Source organism: Cibotium barometz, chromosome 9 (genome assembly GCF_041138505.1).
Source record: "Cibotium barometz isolate CiBa-2024 chromosome 9, ASM4113850v1, whole genome shotgun sequence".
NCBI lineage: Eukaryota > Viridiplantae > Streptophyta > Polypodiopsida > Cyatheales > Cibotiaceae > Cibotium > Cibotium barometz.
Window position 1 is genome coordinate 24135521 of NC_141054.1, and position 11803 is coordinate 24147323.

Here is an 11803-nt window from a genome sequence, read left to right on the forward strand (position 1 = left end):
CGTATTCTGACATGGTATCAGAGCTTAGGCTCTAGATACTTCTTGGGATTTGTGTGAGCAAGAGGGGGACTATTGTGTTGCTGATTGGTGGACTGCTCGGGACTGTTTGGGAAGAGGAGAAGCAAGAGGACGGCGGGCTGATTTGCTGGACAGCCACTTGCAGGTGTAAGTTCTTCTTTGTTCCCACCCACCCACCCTTTTTCAAAGGACATCCCCACAGTGGCAGATCTGTTAGAGATGGCCGAGAGGCGTGTGAAGATCCCGACACTCCCCACGTTCCCGGTGGACCGTCAGTTGGACGGGAACAACTACGGCATATGGAAGGTTATGATGGAATCTGTTCTAGAGTCTTACGACCTCGCTGATTTCGTCATTGTTGGGGTTCCACGGCCGGAAGTAGAGGAAGGGGAGTTACCGTCGATCCGAAGGGACCGGGAGGCACAGGCATAGATGTGGGATCGTGCCAACGCCAAGGTCCGTTCGCTTATCTTTCTCAACTGCACACCGCAGGTAATCAATCATGTAAAGCATATGACGCTGGCTAGAGGTATATGAGCATTTGGCTTCTCTTTACAACCGGGTATCGCCCATGAAGAGGATTTTCTTGGAAGTACAAATGCGGGTTATGAGCCCTGCAAAGTCGTCCACGATGCGGGAGCATATTAACAAGCTGCACGCTCTTTAGCAGAAGTTCTTCAGGCTGGGAAAGAGATATCGTCAGAGGACATGGCCATAACGTTGCTGTCACACTTGCCCTCTCAGTACTCAGCATTTTACTCGTCTTTGATTACCAGTGGCAGGCTCAGCACCATCACGTGGGAGGAGCTTGTGCCCATGGTCTTGGACCAGGAGGAACGATTCACGAACCCTCCTCAGGGTGGAGGTTCGGAGGCCTTAACTGGCCAGCGGTCGAAAGGCCGTAACACGGGCAAAGGGAAGGCTTCATCGGATAAGTCTTCTAAGAAAAAGTCTGTTACTGACCGCGAGAAACTAAAGGCAGAGAGGACTTGTAATGATTGTGGCGAGAAAGGCCACTATTGGAGGCAGTGTCCCAAGCGGAAGACCGAGAAGGGTGAAGATTCCTCAACAGCAATCATGAAGACTCCGGCTTTTGTGCACGTGGAGGTGATGGACACCGATGTTTCATTTTCTTCAGGCAGGGAGGAGGTTGGAGGATTCTCCGCAACTGATACTCGGGAGTGGATTCTAGACAGTGGTGCTTCTAGGCACATGACTCCTTCCCGTTCAGATTTACAGGATCTCTACAAATATTCTGGTCACATTCTTATTGGGGATACATCCACTATCCCCGTTCACAGTGAGGGCAGGATGGAGATAGTTCCTGACGGCATAGGGGAAGCATTCCTCCCAGGTGTTGTATGTTCCGTCACTTGGTTTTCATCTGTTGTCAGTGAATCAGGTTTTGGTTCTCTTATTTATTTGACTTACACCAGGCCCGACATTTTTCACAGTGTCAGTGTTCTTAGTCGGTTTTCTTTAGCTCCTCGACATTCTCATTGGCAAGCCGCTGCTCTAAGGGTTCTCCGATACTTATCCGGCACCTTGGACTTGTTGGAGAATGCACAGGCGGAAGCATAAACTGAACAAGAGAGAGTAGAGAGAGCTTGTGGACAAGATCACCTTTTATTATAGCAATCAGCTTTACAATGGCAATAGCCAACAAGAGATGTTGAACAATGTGCACGGGATTGGATGGTCATTTAAATAATGGGGAGGCTCCTTATATAGTAGAGAAATGACTTGGCCGATTGCCTCTAGAACAGGCCGACCAGCTCACGACCTACTACACAAGGGAAAATAAAATAAAATACCCAGAATAGGGTTTGCCCAAAAACAGTGAGATACACTAATTCTAACACCCCCTCTGCAGCTCATAGTGTGCAAGAGTCTGAAGAAGATAAGTTGATGAAGACGCAACCATGGACCCTTCAGCACTGCGAATACTAGAATCACCTCGGAGAGAGCACCCGCCACTGTTTCCTCCTGTGCCATGAGGAGTGGATGCATAGCGAGAGGTGACTGATACTTCTTCTTTATGCAAATATGATCTCAACCTTTGAGAGGCTGAGTCTCCATGTTGCAAACGGGGTGGATTCTTGAACATAAGCTGTCCATCCTCTCCCTATTTAAGGTCACCCTTGCGGATAAGATAAGAGAGTGCCAGCTACCTTGGCTTCTTGCCCACTTCTCGAGCCATAGACTCAAAAGTCATGTCCACCATAGCATTAGCTTTCTTGGCTTCTATGACACTTTGTACCATGGGGGTCCTCATGCAAGAATTTCAGCTCTTGTTCTTTTGCCTGCAAGAGCCTCTTCATGTGCTCGAACTCAACCCTCAATGCATTGGGCTCTTCCTCGTGCATGGGTTCTTTACCACGTGATGGCTGTCCCATGTATGCACTGTCGTAGACTCTCTCAAGAGGCTTATGCCTTCCATGCAATGCATCGGAATCCCGTGAAGCACTTGATTGGCCCCTCGAATTCGGCACTTCCAATGGGTTGCCCTAGCTGTTCATTGAATTAAGTGTTCGTACTTGCTTCCGATCTCAAAACTCCGTGTCTCCTCTTGAGGAAAAGAGACGACCGGGCTCTGATACCAATGTGACCGCTCCCTACAGGAGGCCTACAAATCGGAAGACAATATACACATATTTAGAACACTTAATTTAACTGTTATTAAACAATGAAAACAACATCAGCAACACAAATACTGAAAATACTGAAAATACAAATGACACCAGCACTGGGGCCGGAAAGGGCCGGCCCCCCCCTCTACTTTTTGTATTTCTTGGAGTATTTATATTTGTACAAGTGTCACAAGCCTGACTGGCTAGATTTCTCCACAAGGGAGTGAAAACAACCAAATAAAACTGGTTCAAGTCGATGAAGAGGTGTTGGTCGGAGTAGCCCCAAATCATAGGCTCATTCCCACCTTCACTAGGTGGACACCTGCCTTTCACTGGTCTTCCGGGACTGTGCACCAACAAGCACGCCCATACTAACGCAAGCCAAGGAGAACACCGCGGAGGGAACGTGGCCTGGTTCTCCCCAATGAGCTTTGCTCCCAAATTCCCTGGTGAGTCTAACCTTCACTGGCTCTCAGAAGCTCTGAGAGCGCAGTTAACAACACCACACAGGGAAATATACTGACCACACTAGGAACAACATTCCTAAGCATGGTCAGCATATACATGCTTTTCTCCTGCACTACACAACTTAGAGCATTCTCTGAATTTAAATTTGCAAATTTCAGATTTATTCAAATGAGAAAAGTATGAGAGCACCTGGTACGGTGAGTACAATCCAGATACAACCGATACAATTTGTAGCAGGTACAATCCAGCACATAAGAACTTCACGTGTGCAGGTGCAACAGATACTGTTTGTACAGCTGGTACAATGAATTCAACAGGCAGGTACAAGCAAGTACAACGGGTACATATGGGTAGCCAGCAAGTACACGTGGGCAACCAGTAGATACAACAGGTACACAAGTAGGTACAGGCGTGGACAGCAGGCGAGTACAGCCAGTAGCAAGGAGACGATGGAGAAAGAGGCGATGCAGAGAGAAAATCCACCAACCCACCACACATGGAAAATTTTCCAATAATGTTTCATGCAAAAGCCTTATCAAAGGTTATAAAACCTTAATACATAATTAACACTTACGGGCACCATCCAAAAGAAAATGTCTAGCCCCTTTTTAAATGTGTGTGAACACATTAGCTTATAAACATTAAAGTTAACCATAGTTTATGGATTTTACATTTTAAAAGGGCCAAAATGGTAATACTTACCTCCTGTTCACACACCACACCACGAAGTCAGCAAACAGCATTCTACGGTACACTGGGGGCGTCCCCGTCCAGTGTACTGGCACGACATGACAGGCACACACGCAAACAAGTCATGCAAAAATAAATTTTGTTGTCATAGGTATCTACATGTTCAGTCGTTCAACAAAGCTACTAAGCATTGCAAGAAGCAGCACAGGGCGACTGAGACAGTGAGCTAAAGATGTGTACGCAGCAGAGATGTGCAAGCGGGTGGAGGTGTGCAGGCAGTAGCACATGTGCATGCTGGCAGAGGGAGGAGACGGGCAGCAACAGCTGAGAGAAGATGGGCCAGTCTTATGGGCGGATGGTGGCACCACAAGCAGCAGTAGCTCCACTAAGCGAGCAGATGGTGGTGACCGTCTCACAGTATCGCCAGCTGGGCAGCTTCTGTAGCTTACTCCAGCTCTAATACCGATTGTTGATATTAGGGTTAGGGTTTACAAAGTGCACCTAAGCTAAGGTGTATGGAAGATATTCATGGGGTGTGTGTGTGTGTGTGTGTGTGTGTGTGTGTGTGTGAGAGAGAGAGAGAGAGAGAGAGAGATGTGACAAGCTCAAGGGACAGAGTATTGCACAACTCAATGATGATTAGATTGATAGATGAGCTAGGGAGTAGCCTTATCTTTTGACGCATAGCTAGACACATGTCACATACTGGACACACACACACACTAATGACACATAGAACACTTATCCTATGACTCATAGGGAGTGTTCACATGCTCAGAACAAGTACACATACAGGGTGTTCACACCTAAGAGGGCTTTCCCACCTACTAGACTCCGAATATCCAACAGCTAGTGCAATAACTGTGCATGAACTTATGCAACTTGTCCTAGAGTTGGCTGCGCATATGCTGATGCAAAAAATTCCTCAAGATGTCCTAACGCAAGACCTAGCTGATAGGCTGACCTGAAGCTCTGATACCAATGTAGCATGCTAAATATGCCTAAATTGATCAATTGAGATTAACACTAATTAAGATATTAATGCAAATCACTTGTTGCAGCAAAATACACAAAACTTAATAGGCAAAGTGAAGAACCCTAAATTATTGTATATTTGCCAAAACATGCTTATATACAATAATTGGCAAGGATCGAAATCAAATCTAAGCCATGTATATTGTGCATAAACCATGATTGAGGGAAACGAAAACGGAATCAAATCTAAGCCATGTATATTGTGCATAAACCATGATTGAGGGAAACGAAAACGGATACGGTAAGGATACGGAATTTCTAGGAGGGCGGAAACGCCACGTAAGTAAGAATGGCTGGAAGGGGAGGGGAGGGGAGGGGAGGGGCTGAAAGTACATGGTTGTTTTTACACACATGTGATCACATTATGACATGAAATTTAACGTTTGTGAGAATAGAAGGGGAATAAAATGGGTATCAGTTGATGTAACGGGCATTTTCCTACACATTCATGTTGAACTGGGTGGGAAAAACTCTGAAATGCATGGTGTAGTGGGAAACGACAATACGAAACGTTTCCCCTAGTGGCTGAAACGTTTCGGCCAGCCATTTCGGGGTCACTCTTAATGTTTCGGTGACAGAAACGTTTTCTACCCCCCCAAACGCATTTCGACCTTCTTGAGTAGCCATTTCTGCCCGTTTTCCGTAACTATGGCATAAACTGATGTTGTGCATGTCTACTGATGATCGAAAACCCCATATGTCCTCCATGAAACACTCATAGAAGATGTCTGTTTGCTGATGATGCTACTCCTCGATGTCATTGAACCACTTGGGGTTATGTGTTTGAAACTCCATCTCCCATGCATGCTCCTGAATGACCCTCAACCTGCCCTTAAGTAGGTGCTAGAGAGCTGGTCAGCTATTGGACAGACCCACAACCATAAAAAAGCCAATAAATCACTCCACATTGAGCTTGACCATGGGCACCCCTTTCCTACTTGTGCGGGTGCCCAAACACAGCCAAATTTGGCCAAATCCGGCCCCTGAATTGGCCTTTAGGCAGCTCCAGCGAGAAGCATGTCCATGTGCAACCTTAGTGGAGTGTGCACCTGACATCAATACCATCATCCGTAGGTTAGACTGTGCGCTATGACATCCCCACTCGCAGCGTCCACTCCCAAGAGTAGTTGCAGGTTCATGTATAAAGATGTCACCTTAGTGTACAAATCTTCATAGACAGATCATCGAGCTGAGTTTCTATCACTTCTCCAACGGCGAAGAGCAGACTCGGCACACGGTACCTTTTGGATATAAAGAAATAGTATAAAGTAGCTGGACACAGTTTAAAGAGCACAGAAAAGAAAAAGCAATGTGTACACGATTGAAAAGATAGAGGAGAGACTTGAACATAAACAGAAAGGTGTTTACAAAAGACAGCAAAACTTACTTTAAGAGGAGGCCATGGTGGTGGTGAGTAAGGGACCATAGCTGCAGCATATGTGCATCTCCAGTCCAGTTTAAACTTGAAATTCCCTCCAAATTTCTCCAGAACAAGGTTTCTCCACAGGAAATCCTGGTGAGAGAAAACATAGAAAGCTCTGCTAACGAGGGAGAGGGTAGCCAGGTCCATGGCTTCCAGGAACCCTAGAATCTCACATAGGGTTTCATCTCCCAGAAAGGAGAGGGAGCCCAGACCTGAGTCTCTGATGTTGTGGGGAAAAGCAGAGAAAAGCAAATTTCCCAGAGGTTGGACTCCATAGCTGCTGCGCCCTCTCTCCAGATGCAGGCTATCATCTGCCTTTTCTTCCGCCGCAGCTCCATTCGATACCTTTTTCCTCCTCTTTGTCCTCAGGCTGAAGTAGACCTTCTTCTTCTTCTTCTTCTTCAGTTGATGCTGCTTCCTTTCACCTGTGCCTGCTCCATTGGATGTCCATCTCCCCATGTCCTTTTGCAGGGTTTTCCTGTGTTTCTCTATGCACAGTCCCGCCTGAAATAAGTCATCAGCTGACTAAGGGCGGGTTCACATTGGAGCGGCGGAAAACATACTCTCAAACACACTTTTCCAAGTGGAACTCTTACAAAATGCACACTTCCGCCGTCCAACTGTTCACATAGGGAGGGGGAAGTAAAAGGGAGCCTGACTTCTTCCGCCGCCCACTGTGAACACAAGGGGGCGGCGGAAGAAAGAGTAAACACCATACCAAAAACCATAGAACAAAGCTATATTATGTCCACAAAGCATAGTGTAACTACATAAAATAAAGAAGCCACACTACAAACCACAATAAGCCAGACAAAAGACTTGTATTACAAAGGCTTAATCGGAGTTGGTAGGTGAGTCCAGCTCCTCTAAAGCCGCCCTTCCAAAAACTTGTAGGACATTCAGCCTTGCTTGCTCTCTATACATTGTTCGGGCAAGACTATCTCGCCGCTCCGAGCCAACTCCAAGGTCACTCGCACCCCCTTCATTGCCTCCTTGAGCGCGCTCCATTGCATCCTCTATGTCAACTTCACGTATTGCTTGAAGCTCCCTCATGGAGGTAGCTATTGCTCTTCGATCCTCTTCTACACGTCCAGAGCATGCTGACAATTCTGCTTCCGCCTCACGTACCCACTCCATATCAAAAGACTCTCCATGTTGGATACAAATGTTGTGTAGCACAAGACAAGCCGCAACAAGATCTGGGACATGACGTAGATTCATGTCACATCTTTTTAGCAAGATGCGAAACCTTGCCTTGAGCATACCAAACGCTCTCTCAACTGGCATCCTTGTGCTCGATTGAATGAAATTCCAATGGTACTTTAGACGTGTCAACCCTTCCTTGCATCCTTTGAAAGGCACTAACATGTATGGCCGTGCGGGGTAAGCACAGTCGCCAACCAAACAATAGTTACCCAGCTCGCCCCTTGCACATGCTTGCCCTATATCACTTCTGGAGAAGTTCAAGGAGTCATGCGCTGATCCGGCCCAACCGACATCATAATTCCATACTGAGCAATTGGCGGCTACTGTTAGTTGTAGCAAAATAGAGTGGAACCCTTTCCGATTGAAGTAGTCAACATGGTTGTCTCGGGGTGCAATGATGGGGATGTGAGAACCATCTATCGCACCAACGACGTAGGGGATTCCCTAAGTGCCTCAAACTCTCGTGCTAAAGTTGCAAGCCGAGATCTTGAAGGCCATCTTATGTACATATTCCGGAGACCCGATTTCACAATTGCCTTGGAAAATGCAAGGATTATTTCACAACATGTGCTCTTAGCGCAACCATAGGTGTCACCAAGGCCCAATAGTCCATCTCCTGTAGCAAGTCTGCTTAGAGCAATGGCTACCCTATCTTGAATAGACACAGGCACACGGAAGTTTGTGGTTTTCTTTTGCATGAATGGTGCTAGACTCCCACAAAGGTAATGAAAGGTTTCTTTGCTAACCCTAAGGCGCCGCTTGAACATGGTAGCACTATAAGCACTTAGGAGATAGCATTTTACAAAGCCTTGAGGCCGTGGATATGCCCACGCTTGTCTGTGTTCATGACCCCTCCTACGGTTCGCAATCTTCCTCAACCTCACAGATCGTGCCATGCATTCGGTAACATGCAACCAAGTCTGCACTATGCACTCATCATTGTGCATGCTTGGTTCTTTAAGCAATTCATAGATCGCTATAGAACACAACCACGCACAATAGAGTGCAATGTCTTTGGACATGCCCATTGTCACCTGCAAATCCAAAACAAGTTGATACATATTAAATTCTCAGCTTATATGGCTTCTTAGGAGCTTAGAAACATTCATAAATCCATACAACGCATAGGAACAAAGCAACGTCGAGATCCCAAACTTTATAAACTCATACAAGAATAATAACAAGAATTTCCTCCGCCAAGGCTACTTGTTGCCCCCCCTTCCTTCCTTAAGGAATTCACTCATTGTGGCATGCAATCCTGCCAATATCTTCAGTCGCTCCCTCTCCAAGGCAACATTTTGGCTAGAGGTCTCCTTGAGATGGTCCAATAGATGTTTCCCAGTATCGGCCATTGTGGCCAAAGATTCCTCATACTTGGGAGTCACTCGACGACTTGAGGACATGGGTGCTTGTGGCTTCTCGTCATCTAGTGCTATAGTTACTTCATCCTTGTCACCGCCGGGGAAAGTAGCATCATCCATTGTTGATGAAGAAGCGTGGCTAAGAGGAGTGACCGTGGCTCTATCGTGGTAATACTCATCCACCACATCGAACCATTTACATGTGTGCCTCGTGTCATTGCCAGATACCGAGTTGTGAGCTTTGTCCACTCTATATTTTGCTAGCACCGCTTGCCACTTCTTGCGACAACTTTCACTATCCTTATCGAAATCAGGGTTAATGCCGGCTAGCTTTGTGGCCACCTTTGCCCACAAGTTGACCCCTTGTTTCCCAGGATTGTTGAACTCCTCACTCATGCCCCCCCTGACATGAATGAGTTGGTCAACCCAAAAGTCTTGCCACTTGCTTTTCTTATTGTCGTTGTCGTCATCTTCCCCCAAGTCCACCACCACCTTCTTTTTGGAGTTCCTGGGTTTCTTTGGCGCAGGTTGGGTCTCTGACACAATCTCCTCATCGCTAGGCTCCTTCCTCATGCCACGAACTCGCTTTGGTTGAGAAGATAAAGGGGGGTTATTGAGCGAGTTGGGTGATGGTTGGCTTCCTGGGGAATTGGGAATGGAACCCATGTTTGGGATACCTAGGGGGGATGATCGTGCGCTACCATAGGTGAATGGGGGGGGCGAAACATGAAGGGAGAGTTTGGAGAAAAGGAAGGAGAATTGAGCATGGCTTGGAAGCCATGAGGTGGCACATGAAAAGGAGGATGGGGAAATGAATAGAAATTAGAGTGCGGGAGAGAAGTTTGGGAGAAAATAGGATCATCGTCGCCTCGTTGTTGCGATGAATCAAATTCATGGCTCGTGTTGGAATCCATAGTACCTACATCAAACACGAAGAGAATATTAGCACCACATAAATTAAAAACACATAGATAAGTCATGATAATGGAAATGCGGTTTGTGAGGGGTCACCTTATACGCTCGCTTCACGTTGCCTCCCGCGCTTTTCGCACACCCCTAAAAGAAAACCATAAGCACACAATGTCAAAGGCATGGCAAGTGTACCACAAAAACATTAAAAGAAAGGTAAATGGGTGGATAAAAAGAAAGCATGATTGAAGTGCATGCAAAAGCACCTTGGAGAATGGAACTTGTGAAGCTTATGTTCTCTGGAAATTCTAGAGGGTACAAAATCTCACCCTAAACCCTTTATTTTATAGGAAATTGAAGGGTGTGAGGGGGGGGAGGGGGGGTTTGTACGTTGGAAAATGGAACGTTGGGAATTGGGACGTTGGAAATTTGGACGTTGAGAATTGAGACGTTGGGAAAGGTGGGCTCCTCCTGCAAAAAAATCGAGGTGGAGGGTGGAACATGGTTTCGGCGGGGGGGGGGGGTCGGCACAACATCAACATCGTTCTTCCATCACGTGGCAAGGGGGGTGGATTTCCACCGCCCAGTATGAACGAGAGGTGCCATGGGGCACTCTGAGATTGGAGCGCAGGGCTGGCGGCAGCTTGGCTGCCGCCTTATCTGAACACGGCCTAAACCTCAGTTGTCTTCACAGGGACGTCAGGTCAACTAACAGTCCTTTATGTTGTTTATAATTTTGTTTATAATGTTCTCAGCAAGCTCTTGCAAAAAAAACTCGTTAAATCAATATCTTTTTTCTCTTGGAGTGATGTTATTGACTATGTATAGTGGCTATTGACTAGATATTCATACAAATTTTTTAATGGAAATGCAAAAAAAAACATTTTGGTGCCATATTGGCTATTGACTATATAGTTTGGGGTAGTATGTGTGTAGAATCAATCCCTAAAGCCCTCCATAGAAAAGCAACCCTTTGCAACGGACACAATGATTGTTCATGTGTTCCTCTTTGCAAGTTTTCCAAGTGCCATTGTGTAACAATGCTTGGGTCACGAGTCTTCAAACTAATAAGCACACGGTGGCTCTCCACGTGGTACAACACCAAATGGGTCTTGTATTTAGAGGGAAGGGGCATCATTGGAAAAAATGTATGAGATCCCTTAGTGTAGTGGAGATGGTTTTTAAACTAAAGCTACTTGCAGTCTTTACATTTGCATGAGGTATGTTGTTTATCAACTTTTAATGTGTTTGAGTTTCAGTAAAGATATTGAATGTTCACCTTGCAAGTACAAATACATGCAAAAGATAAATATAGATTTATAGAAAAACCTATTTATTAAACCTAATTTTTTAACCCTCAACAAGCAGGTGATACATATGAGTTTCTTATATGTGAGGCCATGGGATATAATGTGTCTTTTGTGCATACCCTATAGCCAAAGTGCTTTATGTTAGGATTTGTAGCCCTTCTTTTAAAAGGGGATGTTTTCCTTGCTATAAACCATGGCTTACATGCTCTCTATTGAGTTTATAATCCTTCCAGGTTGTGTTATGCATATACTAAATTGTTTGACAAGGTGACTTTTAAGAGCACCCTAAGTGAGGGTCAAGGTGGATCGTATCATGTTATGTGAATTTCATAAAGCATCCAAGGCAATATTGTGCGAAATGGATTAATGCATGCAAAACGGGCATTAACTAATCCAGCAGTGAATAAGAAGCATGAATTAAAAAAGAACCCTCCTTGATACTCCTCCTCCTCTATTGCAATAGCCATAATGCATGTGTTAGTATAAAAGCATCCAAGACAATATGTGAGAAATGGATGCCTTGTTGCAAGAGCCATCAAGGCATGTATTAGCATATGGCAAAAGCTAGAATGCCACATGTAATGAGTTGTTGGGCTTGTAAGAGGAAAGACATGGGGCGTTCATTTTCTTTTGGTAAAAAGTCAAGGGTTTGTTTATGATAATTTATACATGTTTTTGTTGTTTTCAACATTACTAGCAATATGTAAGGGACAGGTGTGCAACCTGCCTCTTACTTTTGAGAAGTTTGGCACA

The 11803-nt window shown here is 45.5% G+C and overlaps 1 protein-coding gene across 1 annotated transcript in view; it reads right to left on the minus strand.

Annotated features, from left to right (window-relative positions):
- Window positions 1-10506, minus strand: part of LOC147635353 (transferring glycosyl group transferase) — a 49427-nt gene extending 38921 nt beyond the window's left edge. Inside the window, exons 1-2 of the mRNA XM_086802596.1 lie at window positions 10412-10506; window positions 6229-6789 (exon numbers count right to left, since the gene is read on the minus strand). Of these exons, the coding sequence (XP_086658722.1) occupies window positions 6229-6723 (495 nt within the window). The 5' untranslated portion in view covers window positions 6724-6789; window positions 10412-10506. The remainder of the gene's footprint in view (window positions 1-6228; window positions 6790-10411) is intronic.
- Window positions 10507-11803: the final 1297 nt, after the last annotated feature.